The sequence below is a fragment of the Ursus maritimus genome, unplaced genomic scaffold (assembly GCF_017311325.1).
Source record: "Ursus maritimus isolate PB19 unplaced genomic scaffold, ASM1731132v1 scaffold_14, whole genome shotgun sequence".
NCBI lineage: Eukaryota > Metazoa > Chordata > Mammalia > Carnivora > Ursidae > Ursus > Ursus maritimus.
The window spans coordinates 21,743,717-21,770,407 of NW_024423786.1; the positions used below are offsets into that span (position 1 = coordinate 21,743,717).

The 26,691-nt window shown below is 39.2% G+C and overlaps 1 protein-coding gene across 8 annotated transcripts in view; it reads right to left on the minus strand.

The window, feature by feature from the left end:
* Positions 1–26,691, minus strand: part of MITF (melanocyte inducing transcription factor) — a 284,834-nt gene that overhangs the window by 73,233 nt on the left and 184,910 nt on the right. For 5 of the 8 annotated variants that reach the window (XM_040628571.1, XM_040628570.1, XM_040628572.1 and 2 more), the window contains one exon: positions 13,560–13,809. In XM_040628571.1, coding sequence (XP_040484505.1) covers positions 13,560–13,809 — 250 coding nt within the window. Of the gene's footprint in view, positions 1–13,559; positions 13,810–25,164; positions 25,236–26,691 lie in introns of those variants that run through there. The other 3 variants (XM_040628569.1, XM_040628567.1, XM_040628573.1) reach the window with 2 other exon arrangements.

Below are 26,691 nucleotides of genomic sequence, written 5' to 3' on the forward strand. Positions count from 1 at the left end.
GTGGTTCATCACAACAGCGTCAACATTTACTTGAAGGAGAGATATATGGTATATATGCAAGTGAGGCATATTTAGTCGATAAGTATCTGCAGACAGAGGATTTACTGCCCCCCCCCCCCGAGCTCCTCCAAAGGCACAGTGGTTTCTGTAGCTTAAAGTAGGAACCACTGCATAATTTTAGAATTTATTTCTCATCGCTGCGGGATTTTACAGGATTAATTTATTTTTTATCAACTTTGCACAAGTATATGCATATAATGGGATGTACCCCACATACAGAAGACTCTAAAGGGCCACTGGATATTTTGCAGCTTCTTTCTCTCTAGCTCTCTCTCTTTAAAAAAAATTTTTTTTAGAGAGAGACAGCGAGCAAGCGTGCACAGGCACATGCAAGCGGGGTGGGGGGGAGGGGAGCGGGAAAAAGAGGATCTTAAGCAGGCTCCACACCCAGTGCATAGCCCGACACAGGGCTCGATCTCAAGACCCTGAGATCATGACCTGAGCCAAAATCAAGAGCCGACGCTTAACCCTCTGAGCCACCCAGGCGTTCCTGTTTCGCAACTTCTACTTATCAATTTTACCTGAAAGCAACGTCTACTTTGCTTGTCTTCCTCCTCCCCTCTCTTCTCAAGTAAGTGCCTACCTATTGTACCACTGTTGGAAATTGCCACAACTCTTTACATATTTACCATGGATCTAAGAAGCCCTACAGGAAAGAAACTTGGTTGACTTTATTTGTACTAGCATTTCCCAATTTTCCTTATGTTTCTAACAAATTAACTTCCAGACTTCTACAGCAGTGATTTTTCAAACATGAGCATGCACTAGAATCTTCCAGAGGGCTGGCTAAAACAGAGATTAATGACCCCACCCTCAGAGTTTCTAGCTCGACAGGTATGGAATGGACTCAAGGAATTTGTGTTTCTAGAGAACTCCCAGACACTGCAGGGGCTATAGGCCCCCAGCCACACTTTGAGAGCCACTGAGTTACAGAATATTCTCCCAGAAACACCATGTAGGGTTAAGTTCTATACACATTAGCTTCACGTCAAACTGAATAAAATTTTACATCAAGATTAAATGTCCTTCCAGAATGTTATGGCTTTCCCCCCGTCTATGAGATATTGGTGGTCTTAACTGTCCATAAAAATGGGCACAATGACCCATACTCTTAACACTAAATTACGAATTCTATCAAGATTATGCCAATTAATGAGATGAAAAATTCTTGAGGTATAGGATTTTAATATAAACCTGGAAAGCTATTAGGAAAATTGAAATAAACTTTATAATGGTCTGTTTATTAACTTACATCAAGATGATAATAAAATACATAATAAACATTGAGAAAATATGTAACTCCAAGCTAATGCAATCATACAATCTAACAACAATGATTTTTCTTTCTGGAAGTCATAGCACCGTTAATATTTGCTCTCTTGACTTTCTTGCTTGTTGTAATTGAACAAGAATGCTACTTTGTAGGCTTTTAGTATTACATAAAGAAATTAAATCTCTCCAACACAGTTCAATTCCAGTATAATCAACTCATTGTTTGCATTAGGAATAACAAGGTATCTAATAAAATATAAATTATCATTTTAGGTGTATTATTTCTGGTTTAATGAATGGTCAAAACTGGTATCAAAACAGAAAATTTGGGTGCCCAGTGAATAAGGAAGAAAAATGATTTCATTGAATTATTAGCTGTGCTGAAAATGCCTAAAAATATACTGCAACTTAACAGAGAAAAAGTTGCCTTAGCAACATGAGCATGGACAAAAATCTTATATAAAACCCCACCAAAAAAACTAGTTTTCAATAACCTACATGTTAATTTAGCTACTAATGAATGTGTATAGTACATTAGCTAATCCTAGGATTGACCAATCTCCTTTTCCTTCAGTGTCTCTTTAGGCATCAAGAACATTCTATCAATGTTAAAATGCTTATCTATTCCCAGGGTTTGAGACATCTTGAACATGCTAGACAGGCGCTAGGTAAGTGTGACATGTAGAGGTTTGAAAAGAAATCAGGTTGAGAGCACGAACAAGATGTGTGACTAACAAGTCAAGAGCTGTTACCGCGCTCAGGCCTGAATGGAAGGCTGTTGGCAGAGACAGGTCCAGATGCCACGTCACCAAGGGTGACTCTTCGCTGTGCTCTCCTGTGAGAGGCTGTATTTGACACAAAATATCAACCATACCTGAGGTATGTCAGCTCACCTGGGCTCCAAAGGGTTGTGAGAAGGAAAATAATGATTAAATTTTTTAGGTTCTCTTTGGTGGGGAGGGAGCCCGCGGGGAACCAATTGTTTTGGGCAGGTGTCATGGCGGCACAGAAAGATGTCAACGTGGAGATGATATTAATTACTATATTTAGGTAATTAGTAACTAGAAATTATTATATCATTCATTATCAACAACAATACAGCAGAATCTTTTACTGAGCACTTTCCATCTACCCGGCACTGTGTTAAATGCTTTGGGTCTGTGCTAACACAGAAGCCACAGGCCACGTGTGGCTATTGATAGTGCTGGAGATGTGGCCAATGTGACTAAGAAAGTGTATTTTTTACTTTTATTTCATTTAAATCCAAATTTAAAGATGTATACTCAGTTGAGTTACCAGGAATCTTTTAAATATGCTTGAGACAACTTGGGTATATGAATCTCCTTTTTCAACTGTAAATCTCAGAGAAGCTAAACACAGATCGAGTAATTCTGATGAAAGTTTAGCATCGAACTGAGACGTACTTACAGATGGAAAATACACTTGATTTTGAAGACTTGGTATGAAAACCTAGTATGAAGACTTACTATGAAAAATAAAAAGAATGAAAATATCTTGTTAATTATTTTTATACTGATGGTATCCTGAAATGATAATACTTGGGATATACTGGGTAAAATTAAATGTATTATTAAATTGCTTTCCTCTTTCAATAGGAAAGTTTCTTTTCACTGCTTTTAATGTGACCACTAGGAAACTTAAATAGCCGTATGTGGCTCACATTCTGTGTCTATTGGGCAGCAATGATTTAGGTGAACGAGCTCATTTAATTCTCACAAAAAACTTCTCCAGAGCAGGTATACGACCTCCATTTCACAGACGAGGACACTGAGGCCCAGAGAGAACTGTAAACTTGCCCGGTCACCCAGTCAAGTATGGGAGCCAAACTAATCCCAGGTTTTCAACAGGGAAGCTGATTACGGTTGCATCCCAAAGCATAAAGACGCACACCAGTAGGCACGACTGGAAATTTAGCATCCAAATAATAATTCCCTGCATTGTATGGGTACCAAGTCTACAAGGCTATACTCATAAGGTTCTGTGCTTCTCATAAATTCAATCTTTTCAGATTAACCTGCCTGTCGTAAATATCACCAAACACTTAACAATGCGGGAGGAGCAAAGGCCATTACTACAGCCTGTCTTACCAGACGAGGGATTCCAATTAAATTCCATCAAACCACACTGAGCCGATACACTCTGACAAGCACCTCACATTCAAAACCTCCAAGGGCCTGGAATTTTTTTTTCTAATTTGCTCCCCCTTTCTCTTCACCAAGAGACAAAAGAAAACCCAGTAAAATGCTGAATGGGGTAAAAGCAAACACAACAAAGTTAACAGGGGCCTATAAATGGCCCTTCAGAATTTGTAAAAACACAAAACCAAGAGGGCGCATTTCCATCACTGCACAATATCGCTTTTGTTTAAGAGCCAAGTCTCAGGCTTGAAACGTGTTGGTAATAAATCAGCAGGCATTATTTTAAATCAACTGGTTTTATGAAATAAGCCAAGAGTTGAAAGAGGCAGGACTAATTACCAACATTCCTTGATGAATTACTTAGCGGCGTGTGCTAAGTCAATGTGCGTCTATGTCTTGATCCCCAATTTTATCCCATACTTATTTCCCAGGAGGTAAAAAGAACATGTGGCTAATTAAGGCACCGATCTCCACAGCCAGAAGTACTCAAGGTAAGATTTCTTTCGAAAAAAAGAAAAGGTTCTTTGCCTGGTACTTATTAATCTAATTTTTACTACTTCACTAGAAAAACAGAGCTAATCTTGTCACCTTTAGGCAGTCTGAACTACCATGCAGTGCTCAGAAAAAATGTTACATATTTGTAATTTAGCCAATAAGAATTTCTTAAGCCCTTCCTAACCAGCAGGAATGTCTCTGGTTTGTCGCTTCTAATTAAGTCTCAACAAAATTTCTAGCTCCTAAATTTTAATTATACAAAACTCAGGGCCAACAGGGGAGATTACGACAAAGCTATGCCTGGTGGTAAGGTAGCAGAAATCTGAATTTCGCTTTTCATGTTGGGCCTCGTAACTACTTTTGAAAATTATTCACAACCTGGTGATTCAAGTCCTTTTCTACATTTTTAATTTTCAGGACCTGTACACCTTGCGATCTTTCCCACAGGAATGGCCGTGAGACTTATGTGATGTGTACAAGTCTCGTCAACTCACCTGACGGAAGAACGGTACTGGTCAGAAAGTTGTGAGCAAAGAGAACTTTGTCAGGGCTCGTGAACAGCGTGCACTGGAGACACTCACTTTCATTACATTAAGAATGTATGCACACACCCTCCTAATAAGAAAATAAAATAAAGCCTTTGACCACCACCACCTCCAATCCCAAAACCCACTCCAGAGCTAACTAGTAGAAACAGTTTTGTACAGACTCAACTAGATCCTTTACCAAAACATTAGTTGTGTTTTGTTTTAAAGATTTAATTATTTGTCAGAGAGAGAGACAGTGAGAGAGCGCACAAGCAGGGGGAGCGGCAGGCAGAGGAAGAAGCAGTCCCCACTGAGCAGGGAGCCCGAAGTGGGACTCGATTCCAGGACCCCGGGGTCATGCCTGAGCCAAACGCAGGTTCTTAAAAAACTGAGCCACCCCGGCATCCCTAAAACCTTAGTTTGTAAAAGAACAGTTAAAACATTTCTTTTTCTAAGACCACTCTCTAACATCCTCCTACTTCATCTGCTTTATATGCTCCAATTTTGATTCATCTCATTTGTGCAAAGTTATCAATTAATATGCAAAAACATCTACTTCACAAACAGGGTCTGAAAAACCAGTGTATCATCAGGAACTACATTTTCCTTAAAGTTCAAGATGATACTCAAAGAAGTCAATAAAAAGAGACATATTCAGGACAAGAGCTAATATTCTAGCCCTGACTGCCGCTGTACCCTTGCACAAAGCCACTGTGCTGATTTACATATTTTTAAACACAGATCCCGCCCACTTATTTTAGTAGGGCAATGGTAAAATTAGATTGTGCTTACCCATGTCCACAATCTCTGTTGTTCAAGGGCATATTTATAGAAGGTGGTCTTTCAAATCTAAGCCCTTCCTCTCATTGCTGGGAAGAAGTTGGTAACATTTGTGAAGCAGACTTGTGACCTTTCCATATAGTGATCTAAGATTTACTACAGCTGACATTATTCACTTAAAATTCACTTGAAAGCAAACAGAAAAACAATCACAATTGAAGCTCCAGTTTTAAGGGCTAAAATATAGCAAAAGCTATAATACTGCAGGGGGGCAGGGTAAGGAAAACTAGAAATGCACCATAATCACAGGAGAAAATTCCTATTAAAAGATGTGTGTGGGGGCGCCTGGGTGGCACAGCGGTTAAGCGCCTGCCTTCGGCTCAGGGTGTGATCCTGGCGTTATGGGATCGAGCCCCACATCAGGCTCCTCTGCTATGAGCCTGCTTCTTCCTCTCCCACTCCCCCTGCTTGTGTTCCCTCTCTCGCTGGCTGTCTCTATCTCTGTCAAATAAATAAATAAAATCTTAAAAAAAAAAAAAAAAGATGTGTGTGAGTCCATCAAAATCAGTATTGCAAAAGCAATCTGCTGCAAAGCAAATACATTATTAAAATATACACAGCTATAAAGGACATGAATTGGGATAGCCTGAGCCAAAAGCCTCTTTAGAACATACGTGACTCTGAGTTATGATTTTTGGATGTTGTCACAGAAACTTTCACTGTAGTGCATTTTTTGTTTAATAATGATACTATAACTAAACCATAAATTACCACTGTGGTCAGTGTGGCCAAGCGGCCTTTTTATACAATAAGAGCACATGCAGATCTTTCATCTGGCATATCATGGAGACTCAGGGATCCACTCTAATTATTCAATATAGATGGCCCCTGAATAATTCCAAATGCTTCAGATCATGTATCCTTCCATTAAACTATAAAACTCCTCTATAGTTTCTCTCTGACCTCTCACTTTGCTCTAACAAATTCTGCTGCTGGTGATTCTTTAGAAATGTTTAGAGTGTGTCCTTGTATGTCCTTGAGCTCTGTAGAAAACACAGAGGCAGCAGATGTGGTTACAAGTAGATAGGGTAGGGTGTGGAGCCTGTGTGACAACAGTGACAAATTTGTCTGTGCCTCAGTTTCCTCATCTGGAAGATGGGGTTTATCCTATCTAGCCCATAGGGTTGCTGGAGGAATAAATCAGATAAAGAATATGAAGTATTTAGCCTACCACTCAATACAGCCAATAATCAATGTCTGTATAGTCAGTCTTTCCTCCTCCAAGTTGTTTTAGGCAGTACCACATTTATACCAGTAATTCTTTTTTATTTACTTGTTTATTTTTATTTATTTTATTAAGTAAACTCCACTCTCAATGTGAGGCTCGAACTCACGAACCCAAGATCAAGAGTCGTATGCTCTACTGACACTCTGCTGGCTGGTACCCCTACTGGCCAGGCACCCACAATAATTCTTGATACAATTTTAAGCTATGGCCTGAAGGTGTGTAATAAACATTTGCTGCAGGCCCTGGGCTACCATGTCACTTGAGAGAGTAACACTACTCCTCCCTCCTGAAGTTTCTCAGGCCATTTACTCTAAGAGAGGTACGACCACCAATGGTTAAGCAATCTGAGCCATGGAGTCTTTAATGAGTGGGTTCAAATCCTGACGGTATCACCTGCTTCCTCAACTTTGGATGAGCTCCCTACTCTTTGCCTCAGTTCCCACATCTGTGACGGGGGTTACTAATACTAACTGCCCGGTGCTGGACACGCCAACCATGACTGATATGCCAGCAGTTCTCCTAGGGAGACACAGACTGGCTGGAATGCAAGAGTCCCAACGATGAGAGCCTGGGTAAGTGTTCTCTAAACAAAGAGAGGAGTTGAGGAAAGTGCTAAGCACTCTACGGGAATGTTTCTCAAGCTTTTTTTTCAACATCACCCCCCTTAAGGAACCTTTTTAGACATTTTTTCCCCAAATTGCCTCTCCTCAATCCCACACTCGTGAAATTTTAACAGGCACCTAAACTTCATATACTAGGGCCCTTGAGAGGCCGCAACCGTTGTAACATCTATGACTTTTCGCCCTCCAAGGACTGATCTTTGCCCCCTGGGGGGCAAGAGCACCCTTGCTGAGGATGCACGGACTACAGATCCCATCCCATTAAAAAGCAATTACCATTCAGAGCCAAATTTAAAAAGCCCACTTCACTTTTCAGTCCTTACTCCTAGGCCCCTGAACTTAATATTCTCTGTAAGACACTACTCTCACCTCCACTAGTACTGAATGATAAGAACTGTGTCAATGAACAGCGACACACCTATTAGCATGGCTTCTTTTAATAGCAGAAAGAGAAGGAGCTGAGCAGGCACCGGCTCACATAAACCCACAAGATGACTTTGGTGTTTGCAGAGTAGCTCAATGACAAGATGATAAAGATCCTTGTGCCTAAAGAGAAAGTGTCCCTCCCACACCTACATGGTCCAGGTGTCCACTGAGAGCAGCTGGCCTATCCACAACCTAAGGAAATCAAATTACCCAGACTCTATCGTACTCCTCGGCCACATAAAAAATGGCCTTGTGGTCACAGGAAGAGAAATTACTTATATTTTGTGCTAATGTTACCAAGTGAACAGGTGATTTGAGCTGACGTTTCAATGTTTTCAAGAAAAGTGGAATTCATTCATACACTTAGCTGTGTCAAGATTAAATATTTTGTTTTAGATAGTTGCTCCCCACGGCCCCGCCCATTTAAGCAGACCAGGCCTAAAAATCGAAGCAGACGTGACTCTCTTCAGCCAGCACTTCATTACCAGTTACTAGTCACTGAAAGCAGTGCAGACAGAAAACAACATCTAAAATTAATCAGTGTACTTTACAGATATTCTTAGATTACTTAGCCTGTGTTAAGTTTCATTTTACCAATTTAAGACAAGTCAATGGAGCGGCTTCCTGTGGCAGCCCTGAGATGACTAAATCCTTACCCAAAGGGGTTTTGGGAGGCAAACGGTCTGTCAGTCAGTGCCCATGGAAGCTGGCACACACTCATGTCCCCGGAATGATCGAACCCCTTTCCAAACACAGAGTAAGCAGTCCCCACTCTGCTTCAGGAAGAAGAGCTCGAAGCAAGAGTCTCAAAGTAGAGAGAATCCAGAAGAAACTCTCTTTCTTTTGTTCTATTTGTAAACCTGACCAAAGAGAAAGATAGGGTTTATGTCTACTGATCAAAACTGCCTAATATATTTCTTCAGACCTCGCTCCCACGAAAGGCAGTGGTAGGGTGGGAAAGCAGCAGAGGTCAGGTAAGCTGTACCCTAAACTGCTAAGAGCAGCTCCTTCCAGGGAGCTCAAGGGAGGGAAGAGGTGAGATGGAGGGAAGGAGGGAGAGTTTCCGGTTGGATTTTTCTTCCCCACTGTTAAAATTGGTTCCATGTTAACAAACATGGTCTATGATTTTTAAAAATCAACAAAAATGACTTTCAAAGAGAAAGAAAATTACCTTACGTGTCACAATGAACACATCAACATGATAACAACCAGAAGACTCAAAGACCCCATAGGGAAATGAGGTCTCCGGGAGGACGAAAAGTTGTTTGAACCTAGAATCTGTTTGTTCCCAGAAGAAGGATGTGGCCTTCCAGACACCGAGTTTGATCCAAAAATGAAAGGACCCCAAAGTTTTAAACAGTTCTGAAACCGAGGCTCACAGAATGTGTATGTCACACTGTCTAGTGACAAAAATGTATGATGGACCACAGATGAACAAGAATAAATACGTGATGGCCCACAGACTATGGTATTAGAAGAATTCTCGGATGTCCTTTCTTTTGGGGACAGGACCTGTAGCAACAGATTCCCTAACTAAGAGGAACAATGCGAGCCTATCTGAGACATGCTGCACCTGTTCCTGCTTCCTGTGGCCACCATGACACTAATAAGGTTCTGTATTCCCAGCTAAATAAATCAGGAACAAAACCTAAATGCACAGTGGAGTATGGAAACAGTCCCTTCTGCTAATCTGTAACCCACCAACCCATAAGAACTCCACACACCCTTTCTGTATTTACCCAAAGGTGAAGCAATACCTTAAATATTCTACACCAGGTCTTCTTCCTAAGTTATGGACAAAGGCCGCCAAATCAGTCATGCGCCTTTCCCTGACTAGTGAAATCTCATGGAATACTGGGTGTAGAACAAGGTGACAAGGAAGCAGGACTTCCATCCTGACTCACCAGAGTAACTATCTAAACGGGATGCCACATGATTACACAACCAAATAAATGCCAAAGTAAACTGAGCCTACAACATAGCGGGCCCTGGCAAAGTGTTTGTATATTTCATGGAACACCAAGCACCATTTCAAATTTTGCAGCAATCTGCCCAACTTCTCGGATTATCTGAGATTAAAAAAAGGAAAAAAAATTAAAAATATAGTCTTGCAAACTACTTAAAATATCCTGAAGTTACAAAAATATCTTTTTTTTCCTTTCAAATTCATATAACCTTTCTCCCAAAGCAGAACAGAAAATTTCAATGTACCATCCAGTCCAGAGAGAACAACTTGCCTTTAAATTTTTAAATTCCAAGGTGAAGAAAAGAAGGGGATGGGAAGAGGAAGGGAAAAGCTTGGCGATTCCCTACAAAATTCTGAACGGAGAAATGTCTTCAAACTATAAACTAGTGTTTTCAAGTTATGAGCTGTCAGAGCGCATGCTGTGGGAGGGAATGAAGGGAGAAATTCTGATGAACTTTCCAGTCCAAGATCAGAGCAACCAGGTGTTCCTCCAATCAGCCAGCGTTACAGATGAGACAGTGAGAACACATGCCCGGTGAGTGTGCTGACAGTAACACAGTGCGTGGTACTGTGATGATTCTTTAACTATGAGACCTGACACGCATCTGCAGGGTCCACCCCTGGTTCCTCTGCTTTTGTGTAAAAGAAGTTAGATCACACTGCAAAGCTAAGATGTGCATGACTCCCATGTCAACTAAACCCACCTGTGGAAGAAACTGCTTCCATTAATGATTCTTAATGATTTTTTTGTTAATTCATAATTTGAATTACGAGGTGTGTGCACTACGACGAGTAATGCATTATGTACACGAAGTGTTGGTTAATTTATGATTAAAAAGCATCCTTAAATTACAATACCCAATTGAGTTGGGTTGTTTTTAGGAAATCCAGAAGATATATCTAATACTTAAATATACAGCAGTTAGACTAATCCGTCCATATTACCCAACATGAAAGTCAATAATAAGAATAAAGCCACAAAGTAATTAAATAACTATAGAAACAAGAAGCTAATCCTACAAAGCTTCACGAACTGACAGACTAAACGGTGAAAATGTGAGGAATAAATAGTAATGCAAATTTCCAACCTCTAATCTGAATTCCAAAGACTGGACCCTAAGTTTACAGGAAGCTGTCAACAATTTTTAAACATGCTTTATAAAGCTCCATTTTTTTAAGCCTAACTCTGCCAAAAAAAGGAATTAACCTGAAAACATGAAGTTAGCTTTTCAAAAATCATTCAACCCACTGATAGTAAAATGTGGGTAATGAGTTTCTGTGTGTGATCTTCCATCAAATTCTCGAAAACCAGTAGGAGATGGGGAGATTTAACCAGGATTCTCCAGCCCTTGCTACCACCTCTGACTGTACACATTGACCTCCACTGAGAAGCAGGTATGTTCTGTTTTAGCAATTTAAATCTTCAAAAATTAAATGAAGAATTTACTGAGGCTACACTATGAAAAAATATTTGTCCAACGTAATCTGTATCATAATGCACTCAATTATTATACTTGCTATTACTCATTCCTTGAAAATGCATATTCGTAGAAAAACAGTCCAAGATTGAGCAAATTAACTGTTTTTACTATTAATCATTTAACTTTACAAAACTATGCTTATGATTTAAAAACTATAAAAGGGAAAAGGGGAAAAAAAGACCATAATTCTCTCACTTACCTTTCTATAGTAAATATTTCATAATAATATTTTCACATAAAAAGGTTTTGAAAATACTTAAACTATTTTTAAGTACCCAGTCCTTAAGTATCTGGAGCCATCCGTTATATACTACTCTTCCTCAAAAATATTATTTGAATTTCGTAGAATGTCATTTTATAGGAAATTCCATATTTTTATTTGGTCTTTTATCTAAGGGCACTACCGTTTGTTTAAATAGCTATCAAACCCGTTCACATTGCTATGCCAACTATACTTTTTCTTGTATGACATACTTCACTACTTTATGTACTGAAATATGATAATGCACAACTTAAATAAAGATAAACTACATTCACTTGAAATGCAGATTTACCAATTGCTCATTTTTAGTTAGATTGGGACTTCTACTTCCAGTAATTTATCTGTGCTTTAACTTTGGACATTTTTCTGTGATACCTAAATCGAAGGTTGTAACTCCAGCCACTGTTACCAGGACACAGCAACATATAAGGAAAAGTGGGTGTATTATTCAAACCACATAGTACAGATTTTCAGTCTAAGCATTTTCAAAATAAGATTTTAAGTAATAAAAACATTTAGGAATGATGTCCCTTTTTAAGAGAATACAGAAATGGTATTTCAACACATTTGCATACAGGTGATTTCCGTACCATCACATGTAATTGCCTTAATAGAAATACTGATTGCAATTAATATACGTTAATACAATATGAAACATTACCTTTGAATTGGACACAAATCCCTACTAGCACAAATCCATGTCATCTCTTCTACAATGTAGCCTTCAGATTTAAAAAGTAGACTATTACAGTGAATAAAATAGGCATATTTCTCCACATTTTATTATAATTTAATTCATATAACTTTAAATTCATCTAACTTTAAAAGGCATACACAAACAATTGTGATTCCTGTGAACACCAAACACTGTAAATCTTAAATTCATAAAAACTTAGTTTTCGTCAATTTCTCCCAAGCAGCATGGAAAGATTGAATGTATAATCTATTCCCAAAAGAAAACTTGCCTTTATGGGGTGGTGGGGAGGGGAACAAAATATCCATTAATTGTGGCAATATCTAGAACTTCAATCACATCAGAGTAAAATTTTATGCTAAACTGTTTGGATTGTTTTTGCGCTCACCAAATTTCTGCTTGCTTTTTCATGAAAGAATTTCATTATTTCATCACTACATTTTAAGAGTCTATGCAAATAAAAAACAATTGACTTTAACTTTGTTTTTCAAGAATCTTTCCCACTTCCTGGTAAGAATCATATATTGCTTCCAGTTATAACACATCATCCCTCTATTTACTTTAATTGTAAACTTTAAATAGTGGGAGATGTGTTTTCTTGTTTTTTTTTCTGAGCACACGAATGAATGCAAAGACCAACAATGAATCACCAGTGTGTAAAGTTCGCATTGTTTAATGAACACTAACACTTGGGACTCTTTCAAATGAATCAATTAGGTGAATGGGTTAAAAAAAATGTTCCTTTAAGTAAGGAAGTTCCCTTATTTTCCCTTCAGCTTTCCTTGTCTCAGTCATATTTAAGAGTTGGAATGTTTATCTTTAAACAAGGAGTATGTCCAATGTGATGTGGAGGACACATGTGTGAGATGGAATTCTATTCTTAGACTTGTTACAGTTTTTCCCACTAATTAGGAAGCTCTATGTCCCTGATAGAATGATGCTAACAAGCTCCTACAGTTTCTACTCTAGCAAGAAATCAAAGAGCCCCCAAAGAGACCACTTTAGTTAAAGGATTATACATTCTGGTTATTAAAGTAAAGAAAGCTCTCCTACAGTTTTATCCCAGAAGAGACTTTCTAAAACAGTCAGATTCTAGAGCCAAGATTACTTACTAAATAAAGAAGAAAATTAAAAGGATCGCCATGGAATGTGTGGAGGGGAAAAAGAAATACATTAAGTTATTAGAAGAGATTCATTTCAGGTAACTTGTATATTTTGAAACTTTCCCAAAGAAAAAATGGAAAGATATCATTACAAGAGACACCTATTCCTACCTGCTATTTCTCATGGAACATCAACACTCTTCCCCCATTTAGTGAGGGCTACTACTCAATTCACAGGTACTGTGCACCCTTCTTTGAACATGCAAAGCCATGTATTATCAGTAGAGTTGGCATTGACAAGACAAATAGGATTCAGATGGGTTAATCTGACCAAAAACACATTCAGATCAATAAAACACTTAGGAAATGGAAAATGTTGGTCTGGAAGAGGGCTTGGCCCAACCAACAACAGCGACACTCACGTACCTTAAGGACTTCCATCGGCACCTGGGTGGCAGAGGGAAGGGTGGTGGGCACGCTGACGTTTATGGCTGGGGTCTGACTCACAGGCACTCTCTGTTGCATGAACTGGGCCGCCTGCAGCTTCTGCTGCTGCTCCCTGCGCTCCTGCTCCTGCATTTGCTCACGCATGAGTTGCTGGCGTAGCAAGATGCGTGATGTCATACTGGAGGAGCTTATCGGAGGCTTGGGGGCCCCAGGATGCTCCTCGGAACTGCTGTGGGAAAACCAAAAAAAAAAAAAAAAAAAAAAAAAAAAAAAAAAAAAACAACATTTAGTTTCCTAATGAGACCTTTCGTTTGCATTTTGGGGGGTATCCTAAATTGCACCGAACTATGAAATGATCCTGTGCGAATATAATCAAGGCACAGAACGGTACTCCACTTAATTGAAAATCAAGAGGTGACAGGATTTAAGTCATTAGGAGTTGAATTAAAATAAGTCAGCTTGATTGCAGCTGGGCATTTTTATCATGCGGCTTAATTTTTTTTTTTTTTTAACATTTTATACCACATACTACTCATCACCACCAAATATAGCGCCGCCGTATGAAGTGCCAAGAAGCAATGCGTCTTAATGGCACCCAGATTTCCACATCTAAAAATAAATTGCTTGATTTGCTTTTTCATAATGGAATCTAACCAAATAACTCCTCCCACACGTTATCTAAATTCCTTGAAGATGCCGAAGATGTTTACAAACGCGGAATAATTTGAAGAAAAGGTGAACTTTGTCATGGGGAAATCCTGCGAGGGTATGGGAAAGAAAAACCACGCCTGAAAGAAGCATTTGGACCAGAATGTTAACACGGGGCTCGACGTCAGGCTTCAGCAAGGGGGCAGAGGACGCGCTGGTTGGACGACGCGATTCTCCGTCTGGTTTTCTCTGTACCGTCTTTTCTCCTGATTCATCCTGGCAAGCTCTCTCCCACACGCGTCTGCGAGCTCCCCGTGCGGCCTACTTCTAATGGTTTCGGTGCTCGCTCTATCCAAAATTACACAGAAAGCTTAAACACTAGTCCCAAGTCAGAAAGAAAAGACTTCCTAATTTTCCTAAAGATGGGTTGCGACTGCTTGTCTTGCCAGCTCTGCAGCATCAACAAGTCACTCCGCCTCCCTCCGCCTCGGTTACCTTATCCGGAAAAGAGGGATAAGAATAGTTTTTTACACATTTACTCATTTATCAAAGACAGGGGGTTTAAAAACTTCTGTTACATTCCTTATATTGCATGGCCCTACCTCTTTGGCATTTTGTGAGGATTAAATACAATAATACATAAAATAAGGCACATAAATCACCTAGGATGATGGGTGCCATGTAATACTGCCTCAGTCAAGGTGTGTCGTTGCTATTATTATTAGCGAGAATTTTTCGTTGTTTATTTATTTCCAGCAATATGGTTTTCTTTAAAAAAAAAAAAAAATCTCTGCTTAGGGCAAACAGAGCAAAGCCTTAGTACCTGGAATCCGAAAAAAAAAAGTAACATCTGAGAAAATATTCACTCTTGAGGAAGTCACTCATCAAGGGAAATATGTGAAGATTTAGCTTCCTTCCTTGAGTATAAACCCCAGTATTGTCTTTACCTTCCAACAAAAGACAAAATAAAGCCTTTAAGCCATTGGCCGTCCTTATGAACTCCTTAAAGTCAGGAGCCTTCAAACTCTGCAGGTAACAAAACAAACAGATGAGGAGATGTTTGTGTTTCTCCCTCACACGGTTCCAGAAAACTACACGATAAAAATTACACCAGCAGTTAACTTACTACTCACCATAGGAAATCAGTTCAGGGAATTATGATGGGATCATATAATGTAATACTATGCAGCCATTCAAAATGCTGAAGAAATGTATTTATGGTTGGAATGAAATCTATACAGTATTAATAGACTTAGAAAAGCCAGCTGCAAAAAAAAAGTATTGGAGCTATGACCCAACTGAAAAAAAAAATGTTCACCAGCAGAAAAAGTGTACTGATAATGCTAGTCTGAGCCATTGCTGGCACAATCCTTTAAGAAACACGTATTAAGAAAAGCACAAGAAAAACAACATTATCAAAAAGCTGTAATACTGTTCAGATAATCTGACTCAGAAATTTTATCAATGGACAGTTTTCCTAAGAACATAATTCAAAATGCGGAAAGCATTTTGCAAAGCTATTTACAAATTGCAAAATATTCTGAACCACCTAAATTTTCCCAATATGAGAATGACTACATAACTTATTAGGGGAGATTCTGGACAAAAGGCACCAATTTTTAGATATGAGACCAGGTTCTAAGGATCCATGTTCGTCATGGCGACTATAATAATAATACTTATTGTACACTTGAAACGTGCTGCAAGAGTAGATCTTAAGTGTTCTCATAGCAGAAAAAAGAAAAGAAAAGAAATAGCAACTACATGCTGGATGTGTTAATTAGCTTGATGGAATCATTTCACAATGTGTACATATATCAAATCATCACGTTATACATCTTAAATATATACAACTTTTGTCAATTATGCTTCAATAAAACTGCAGAAAAAACAAAGCTATTTAAAAGATTTAAGCGGGTTTTAAAAAAGTAAGTTGTACTACATGAATTTGATAACATACTACTTTTTTTAAAAAAATTGCACAACTGCAGAGCAAAGTGAGAAAAGTGTATAATAAGAATAAAATAAAAAGTAGCAATCAAAAGTGTATTTATGTTTTAATTTAAAATAAGTAAAGTGTGTGTATATGAATGGACACAAAAACACATGCCTAGTAGGGACTATATCAAGGTGATCTTAGCTGTCAGATGGAGAGTAGAATTAGGGGTTGATTTCTTTCTTTCTTTCTTTCTTTCTTTCTTTCTTTCTTCTTCTTTTCTTTTTTTTTAGTTTTTCCCTCCTAAATTATAATAAAGCCAAAATCTTTTTTCCAATGGCAGAATATATGCCTCTAATTTAAGAACATGAAGACAATGAACTAATTTACGAATATGAAGGAACGACTTGGTAATCAAAGTCGCCCTTTGCCTGGAGAAAAAGAGACAGCGTCCATCAGAGACTGCATTTTGACAGTCGGAAGGGAAAGGGCTGAGAGTATGCAGGGGCTCTTGTGGATATCTTCAGCATTCCAGAAGATTCAAACCCTCTGTCCTTTACAGTTTCCTACAGACGTGCACAGATTGAACAATGTGAATACCTTGCTTATGATTTTAATATCAGGCACTCATCCACACAGTGAGAACACCTAGACGTTACTCAAAATAATCTATTCACCAGGTAAGGCTCTACGAAAGGAGCATAAAAAAGCAAAGCAAATGTATTTTCCCACTTTTCAGTGTGTGTTCAGAGCTCAAACGTAGCTTCTTGAACGAAGAAAGGAAGTGGTGGTGGCCGGGGGGGGGTCTTACTATTCAAAGCCTGTCAGGTTAAAACATTCCCAGAGAGACTGATCCTTTTGATAAAAACAGGAGCAAACCTTTGTGCCGTAGCAAATGCAGCTGTGGAATAATCGCACTAATTAGCTGCTCAAGACAAGCCATTGGCTGTGATACTGGGGGAAAAATCCTTTCAATTAACAGTAAAGCATTCTTGAGACATCTTAAATTAAAATTACCAGTTATCAACCATACTAAGGCTTCAGACTTTAAGTTCACAACGATATCATTTAAAGAATTTGCTGAGATAGCCTATCAGAAAAAAATATGCATATTTATCCAGGATACTCATATAAATAAATTGAAACTCCAATAACGAAAATGTAGCAGAGCTCGGCTAATTGAAATTATTTTAATAAATCTTCTAAAAAAAATGCAAAAGGAAGACTGCAGTCACTTCAGTGCACAAACCACACTCCCTGCAGGGTCTTTCCACATTGTTAAAATGACTCCCAGATCCTCAGCTTTACTTGACATTTTTTTTAAAGACCCTTGTCTCTTAGAAATAATTGAATCTGCAATTATAGACAAAAATGAAGATACCTACCCTTCAAAATGCGAGCAGGACAAAGGAGCATGAGGTTTTAAACTCGAAGTCGCGGTTTATGTGAGCACGTTACGTGTGGCTACAAAAGCGTATGTTTAAAATGAGGATCTGATGCTTTCATCATTAAAGATAAGCAAGGAGAGTCGTCCAGATGAATTTAATTTTAAAAGCTAACCGAACTCATCCGGGGCCCATGGAGCTCAATCTGCATCAGGTAATCCTAATTCTGGGAGTCTGATTCCTTTTAATCAGATTATGTAACGGGCATTTATTCAACAGCTACTCAGGGAGTGTTCCCTCTGTGCCAGGTGCTGGGGATACCTGGCTTTTAATCTCACACAGTTCAAAGCCACGGTCACATTTTTCTGAGATGCTCCAAAACTAAGTCAGTTATCCAGATTATCTGACTCTTAAATAGTTCCACATGGGAAGGTATTATCTCTCACTGTAAGAAATCACCCTTTTAAAGCCAAACGAAGGAAAGGCAAACACCGTTACCAGCCTTTCCCTGAAGCGCTGAAGCCTAACACACAGCTTCCCGAGAGCTTCGAATTTCTCAAACAGGATTCAAGGAGGAGGGCCGTCAACTGGACCCAAGTTCTAGCGCCATCACTGCTGAGCAGCCTATCCTTAATGAGCCATTCAACCTCTCTGATCCCCTCCAAACCCCGCCTCCCTAATGCACTGCTGTGACTGAGGGCGCTCATGCTACCTACGTTAAAGTCCGCAACACAGCCGCTGTTAGATGACACCAGGCAGCCACACATGCGACCTGAGTTCCCACCTCCATGGGTGAATTTGTATTTGAACCTTCAAAGCCTCCCCCTTCTCTGGCATGGTGCAGGCATGTGGACATGGGCGCCAAAATATCTCGTATATTTCTGAATTCAGTCAATTCTGTTGCTTTCATTAACCTCTTAAATATATCAGAAATTCCGTGAAGCCCAGATGACATCGGCCCAGCCACCCCTCATCTTTGACAGTGATGCCAATATCCCTTTAATGGACCTTATGGTTCAGTTTGCTCTCCATATCATGGTCATCCAAGGCCGGATGCCAGTTGAAATGCAGTCTCTAGGCTGAAGGAGATGACACACTTTTTCCTGTGTTTCCTCTCTTCAACTCTTCAGGCAGAGTCCAGCTCTGCCACTTACTAACCTGTGACTGTGGCCAAGTCTGTCAACCCCGCTGAACTTCAGTTTTCTTTATATATAAAGACTTTTTAACACATCTTCATCTGCCTGTCAACATTGTGATGAGGATTAAACTCTATGATAGATGTAAACAAAATTAGCAAGACTGGAACATAGTCCAGTAAACTGGAGCAGAGTTCAAAAATTAATAGTAGAAGAAATAGTAAGCCATGAACTTGCTAGTTCTTTTTTGATGCAAAGAAGCAATTTTGTATAAGCCCATATGCAAGTGTGGATGACAGCAGATCAGTCTCTTAAGATTTAGGGAATCCCTATTTAATTCAGAGAACAGGACAAAATTTTACAGGAGTGGAGGGAGATTATTTATCCTGCAATTCTCTCATGAGATAGAAAGTAAAAATCCTAGCATTTTTCTCCAGGGAAAATTAATCTTCATTATAATCATTAAGTTGATAGAGCTCAAAGCCTAGCATTTGCCTGCACTGGAGTATGATGTAATTATGTCCAGGAAAGCACGATGGCTGAGGTTCAAATACGCAGTGGAGACACAGGACGGCACACAGGTGAGAAAGCCAGGTCAAAGACACGTTAAAGCACAGGACTTTCCAAATGCGAGAGTGGCTGCCACAAAATTAACTGAGAATGCCGTTCCAGTCTCCATCCCTGGAAATTCTGAATTCAGGTAAGGTGAAGCTCAGGAATCAATATGTCTACAAAAATTCTGCAGCTGACTCTGATACCTGACCATGTTCAGAAACTAACAGTAAAATACCTAAGGAGTTTAGTACGGACTGAAACTCACATCTCTGATTTTTAGACGAGAACACTTTCTTCCACATCTGAGGAAATTCATTCCACTCCCCACCTCCAGCAAGCTTGCCAAGAGCTCTGAAGTCTTTATTACACTGATTTCAACATGTGGACTGGAATGAAATGGGGACTACTCACTCCTTCCAAATGGGCTATCAAACCAAACAAATAAAAACATCTGTCCAGAGGTGCCAATTTTATGGTTACAACCCAACTACGCTATCCTAAGAAAAAGGAACCAAAAGGCTGAATTTATAGAAACCGCCCCCCAAATCAGTTTGTTCTGTCAGCAAAAAGAAATTACTAAGAATTTTCTGTGAGTGCCTCCAAGAGTTGGTCAATGGATTTATCTTTTTAAATGACAGTCTGGGTATTTAATACTTCAGAATGATCAGCCTTTCCATTATCTTAACCTTCCCATTCCTTCTCAAGTAATCACTTTGGAAACGTAAGGATGACCTTTTCAGCACATATGGTAGAACCAAGCACCTGTTAGAAAAGATATTGTTACTTATATTTTAAAACTCCTAAGGCTGTAACCCATGTGCATCTGAGAGTACCATATTTCACAGTTCAGCTTCAAAAACTGAGATCTTCTGGACTTCTGTCATCATCAACTCTGGGTTTTAGTGGTCAAGAAAAAAAAAAAGAAAACCTGCCAACATTTTTCTGGTAACATTACCAGCTCAGACAATACATGCTACAGGTTTCTGGCACAGAGAAAACAAAAAGGACTGCAAAGTACAGCTTGTCTTTCTCCTCTCCTTTCCTTCACCAAATATTTGGATGCTGCCCAAAGACCAGGTTCTGCTAGACATGAGGGAGATCATGGTGTCCTAAGTAGACAGACAGCACTCCTGTGCTTTGAAGCTCTGTACCTTTCATTGTACAAAAGGAGGAAAATATTCTAAAAGAATCACCACTAATCACATATAAGTTAAAATCTGAAATATTTACTTTTCAACACGAAAACCCTAATTCGTTGGTAAAAGCTGGAGACTCTCTGAATCTATTCAGGATTAATGTTCTTGAAGCTGGACCTCCAGCAGGTATCAGTAAGAATAATCGCAGTAGCTGATTAGATCAAAATTAAAGAGAATCCTGATAAAACTCCCAGTATATCAACATTCTTCAAAAGAGGGTTTAAAAAATGATATTGTGGGGCTCAGGAAGAAAAGATTAGAACATTTCTTTACATATATTTTATCCATCATTTTTATTTTCTATTGTTGTACATGTTGTATAATGTAATTATAATATAATATTATGTATAATATATAAACATTATAAACATGTTTATAATTTATAAATAAAACAAAAATATGTTGAGAGAGTTTGAAAAAATTTAGGAAGGATAACCAAAATGTTCAAGAGACCTCTGTAATATATGACCAAGGTTCTTTCAGGCAATTTTCTCATCAGATTTTTTTTTTCAGTTGGTTGTTTTCCCCACTCCCAGAGTTTCTCACTTCTATACACTCTAAGGAGAATGTCAACTCTTACTAAAAGATGAAGTCGAATGATAAGAGGATGCCATTTCCTCACTTTATGACCACAAATGTTCTCCATTTTCCATAGATGCCACTATGGGCTGGCATAATCTTAACACTCAATTCCCTTCAGGAAAGTGCCTTTGAGAGGCAGGCCATCAAAAGGTTACAAAGCCGCTAGAGTTAACGTGCCCCACACTGGAGCTTTCTGTCTTTCATATCAAGCTTCCTTCCGCTAGACCACATTCTAGAATTCTTGCTTACTCTGTCCAACTATGGAATCCCATTCACACCTAGCTGCCATGTTTTAAAATGATCTGAAAATCTCATCCCCAATAAGGCGCAAATAATTTATATGACGTGACATGATGCTATACCTACAATGTTTCAAAATGAAGAACTTTCTGGATGCATGTCTAATACATAGCTACCTAGATGCAAAGGTTGCAAAACTGTGTGGAAATCAAAACGAAAGCACAAATGATGGCCTCAGGGGAGGCCTAGCATCCTGCCCCAGTTCTTTGGTAAAGTATCCTGATTTCACCTGGAAGGACCAGGCTCCTCGCTTTCAGCTCATGAGGTTATGAAGTGCTACTAACTCCAGACATAGAAACACAACCCAGGATTAGCCAATCAGCATATCCACCGAACGGGTTTGTCCTCCAAGATGGCCCACTAAGAGGCAGCCCCATGCCTTTGACTACAACTACTGCGGTAAAAGAACTCTCCTTGTGCAAAGATTTGGAAAGATGGTGGGATGTAAGTCTGCAATTTCCTGGGCCAACTAAAAAGGAAGCCAAACTAGGTGAAACAGTGATGTAAAAAAGAAGAAACAGAGGATGGAGAACAAGAGGGAGCCAGCGTGTGGATGACATTGAGCATCTGCATCAAATGATCCTGGAAGCCCTGAAGACCCTGAGCATTGGATACTGACTTGCAAAGACCAGTCAATCTCCATTTTTGATTAAGCCAGTTTGATGTGCCCTGGGATACCACAGTTGGTTTTTGTGACATTTTAGAAAATATCAGTCATTCTGAAAAATAAAATAAAATTTCGGCCTAAAATCTACAACTCAAACAATTCAATACTTATTTTCCTATTTTCTCATTTTAGCTGGTACACTGCTACTCACAACATTTCCCGGATTTCCAGGAGCTAGGTGAGTTTCATGTCTAAGTTCTGCCATCATATCTCCTGGACTTTGGCTGTAATGGCTGGAGGTCCAGCAGCCACTCTGGACTGTAAGGATGAGGCCCAGACTTAAGAATGGAGCTGAAATGTGCATAGTCCTTCATGACCTGGTCTCCACGAGGACAGGATTTTTTAATGTTTTATTCACATATAGATTTCCCAGCACCCAGAGGACTGACTACTTGGCACCTAGTAGGCTCAAATAAATACCTGTTCAATGAATAAATTTGGTGTCTCTACCCTAAAAAATCCCCCACCTCTATTAAAATCAGATATTAGAATCTTAGTGTTGGAAGACCTTTCATCAAACCATTTGCTTGAATCATCCAGTGACAGAGAATACATTTTCCCAAAGAGCTCTGGGCTCTAGAGATCTAGTATATTTCCTTACTTCTAAGACAAACTTTCCCTCTACATTTTAAGATTTCTCAATTCAGAATGGATTTTATAATCAATGTAAATGTTTAGTAGATCTTTTGCCCCAAATAGTTGCCTCATAATTATAATCCATAGTGAACTGGATATAAGGAAATATATTTGATAGACAAATACTGTGGCACTGGACTAATTGTGCACACCCCCCCCAAAAAGTTCAAATGAGTAACAGAGTAATTCAGAAATGTGTGTATTGGAGAAGCCCACTCAATAAAAAGGTAGAGGAAGACACATCACTTCATTCGGTATCTTAAATGAAAATCCACAGAACATAATAGCAAAGACGAGCTAAGTCCTGGAGCCAGAATACCTAAGGTTGAAAGCCTGGCTCTATCATTTCTCGGTTATATGACAGGGGCAGGATTTTTCACCTGCCCAAACCTCAATTTTCTCATCTGCAAAATGGAAGTCGAAAAAAGCACCTCTGTCATAGAGCAAGTATGAGAATTCAATGTGTTAGCACAGGTAAGATACTTAGACTGGTGGCCGGCACGCCATGGACAATAAGTGGAAGTTATACTACACTATGTTTTAACTCTTGATTTGGTACTTCCTAAGCATCTTCTTAATATCTCAAAACTAGTGAAAACTGACAAGTTATTTTCTAGGAAGCCAAAACTCTTAGAATGTTGCCTTCTGCTATGGTGTTCCTCTGCTTTCCTAGAGGAAAATACAAAAGAAACAATTAATTCATGGTGTGTGCCGTCCCTAAAAGAACAGGCACAAAGAAACTAACAGACAACAGTTTAGTGAACAGTTTTGTCAAAGATGTGTGCTAAGAATTTCCTTCTGAGAGTCTAGAAGGGAAGCATGCTCCTATGGTTACTCTTTCCAAATAATGCCTATTTCATAGCTACTGCAATGCCTTAAGATTTAGCAGTATCAATTAGGCTTTAAGATTCCTCTCTCAACCCTCTCACAAAAACGGACTTTTAGAATAAAGAAGAATCACTGAAGGGTTTTCTCAGTGTTGTTCAGAGGAAGGGGAAGTATTTTCTTTAACCAGAAAAAGAAATTCTAAATCAACTCAGCAAAAGTAGTTCGAATTAAGAATTAACTTTGGTGTAAATTCAAGGGTGATATCATCACTGTCCTTAGGCTGCATCAGAATGGCATGTTTTATCCATTCGTGCCATCCACTAATTTGCATAAAATTAATATTTAAAAAATTAGTAAGTTACAGAGTACATTCTTGGGTATGAATCACACAGAGCACCCATCATTTCCTTAACTATTATCTGATTTGCAAAACACAAATTTATAACGTTTCTAGGATAATGACATTTTGAATACATAATTAAAATACATAAACTGTGTTCATAAATGCTCTATCATTTCAGAGAAATAAGTCATTAAACTGTTTTAATGACCTATAGAATGAAAACAGTATCAATGAAAACAAACTCAATACAGCCAATAAAGTGCAAGAAATTAGAAATCATTCTAAAAAGCTACTCCGAGAACTTCTAAAGATGTACCTACTGAACACTGTGAACTTCAACCATACTTCAATCTCTGATCATTTATTTTTTAAGAATCAAATTCTAAAAATAGTTCTGCTACATGTAGTATTTTTCCATTATTCTCGCCGTCTTTAAACACACCTTCACAAGCTGCTGAACATAATGCTTTTCTGACTTAATCAGAACCTCTCTCATGACCCAGGAACGTTCAGTAAATAATTATTAAGCCCCAGAGGTGGCTTTTGCATAAGTTGATTTGCTTGAATGCCTATTCACTGAGGGATACAGCTTTTAGTATTGTTTCCAAATCTTATCACCTAACACTGAAAGTAAATGTTAAGGGGGGGGAGGGGGGAGACTGTCATCAACTTAGTCTTTCTCTTTTTTAGTATTTCTTTGAAATTGCCCATCTCAAACTTGTTCTACATTGATATGCCAGGCAGTTGATTCTGATGCTTGGAACTTTTGTTTTCCTCTCAAAGAGAAAAAAAAAATCAATATACAGAAATGCAAATGAGATGTTTATAAATACAACTGCTACTATTCCACCATCAGGTATAAAAAAAAAAAAAAAGAGGGAGAAAGAGAAAGCAAAAAATTCAAATAATTTGCAATAGGACAATTTTGACTAATGTTACTGCTAAGCACACTCGTTTTTCTGAAGAAAATCCTTTTTTATTCATGACAAAGCTGAGCTGCAATCTACCCCATAATCATAAATCAAGCTCTGTTCTCAGATTTTTCAAGCAGTCATTTTTTTTGGCATTATTAATTTAAGACTGACATTCCATTTTAAGCAAGAAGACAAAGCTAACGGGCCAGCATTTTGATCCCCCCCCCCCGACAAATTAGTTGTTATCCTTGTCATAGCCACATACTAGAGGCTACAGCTGAAGCTGATTAAAGCCACAGTCACAAAGTAACAGTTCCAGTATTTTTAATTCCCAATAACCTTCCCGTTCTCTATCCTCCCCCTTAAAAAAAAAAAAAAAAAAAAGTAAAAGAAAAGAAAAAAAAAATCGCTCCTGTTAAGTGGTACCGCGATTATTTCCAGAATAAAACTTCACTTACAGATACAAGCTTTCAAAGGAGCAAGGCATGAACATCTGAACTCTAAGCGCCTCCATCTTTTTTCCTTTAAGGTGTTCTGCAAGCCCTTGGCGAAGAGTGAAAGTCAAAGTTAGTTCTGGCACTGGCTGTGTCACTAGGGGTGGCTCCTGATAAGGCCCTGGAAACGCCAATCCAAACACAGCTCGTGCTAGAACGGTGCCTGGTGTCTGTCTGCAACAGCAGACCTGTTTCATCCAGTACCTACTGTACCTGCAGGACCAAACCGCCGCCTCACACTGCACGGGGGGCGAGGCAGGGACCCGGCGGGCCAGCAGCTCACCCCAGCAGCCGGGCCAGCACCTCAGGATGCTCACCTCGCCTCCCGGGGCGCAGGTGCCGGCGGAGGCTTGCAGCGGCTGCACGTTAGGAGAGAACTTGAAAGGGAGGTAATTTCACATCCCGGTGAATTTTTAACACTTAATACAGTCCCAGGATCTAGGAGGGCTGTGGGATTGCTTGTGTCCCCTCTCAGTTTGGGCAATCTCAGACATTTTTGGAACTGCAGCTGATAATTGGACACGCTCTCCTGCTGGCAGCCTGGAGAGCCAGATAGCATTCCTCACTCTTGGACCCCAAGAATATGAGGGCTGTCCCTGCCCTGCCCTGCTGGGAGCCAAATGCAAGCTGCTTCTAACTGCAGCACTATCTTTTAGGACATACACATCTTTAGGCCGTATAGCTGTGTATTCTTAGACTGTCACCCAATTAATTCTGGACACACTGGTGTACAAGAAAAAAGAAATAACAACACATGTTCTCCAACAACACTTGAAAATTCCAACACGACAACATCAATATTATCAAATATTGATGGCGCTCCTACAGACTCAGCACGCCAAAGATGTCCTGTAGAGTTATGAACATATGTATGTTTCTCTTTACACATCATTCAAAGGCCAGAACAAAGATATGTCACATAGGCTAGCTGTGTGCCCAGGACAAGTGACTTCACCTCTCTGTGCCTAAGAGTTTATCTCCAAAGTAAATGACTGGAAAACAATGCAGTCTTGACAACCCATAATCAAACTTGAATTCCATAATGTAATGAAATTATCTTTGTCTTAACTTCCCTTTAATAATAGGAAATCTCCAGCCAGGAGCCTCAGGCAAGCTATTTAGTCTTTTTAGTCCTTTGCTCACTTGTTCATTCATTCATTCTTTTAAATAAATATTTATGGGACACCTACTATGTCCCAGGCATTGATAAACTCTTGGAGTTTATGGACTAGTGGGACACACACATTAAATAACCATGCAAACAGATAATGATACAAGTAATAACTGCTACAGGGAGCTAGAAAGTTTTAAAATGAAAGGGTCAGAAAAGACTTCTCTCAGGCAGGGACCTCTACACTGAGATCCTGAGTGGGGGGCACTGACTGGGGGGAAGGAGGACATGGAAGAAGAGTATTCTGAGCAGTGGTAACAACATACACATGCAAGAATCCTGAGGTGTGAACTAGAAGAATGATCCCCTATGGCTGGAGG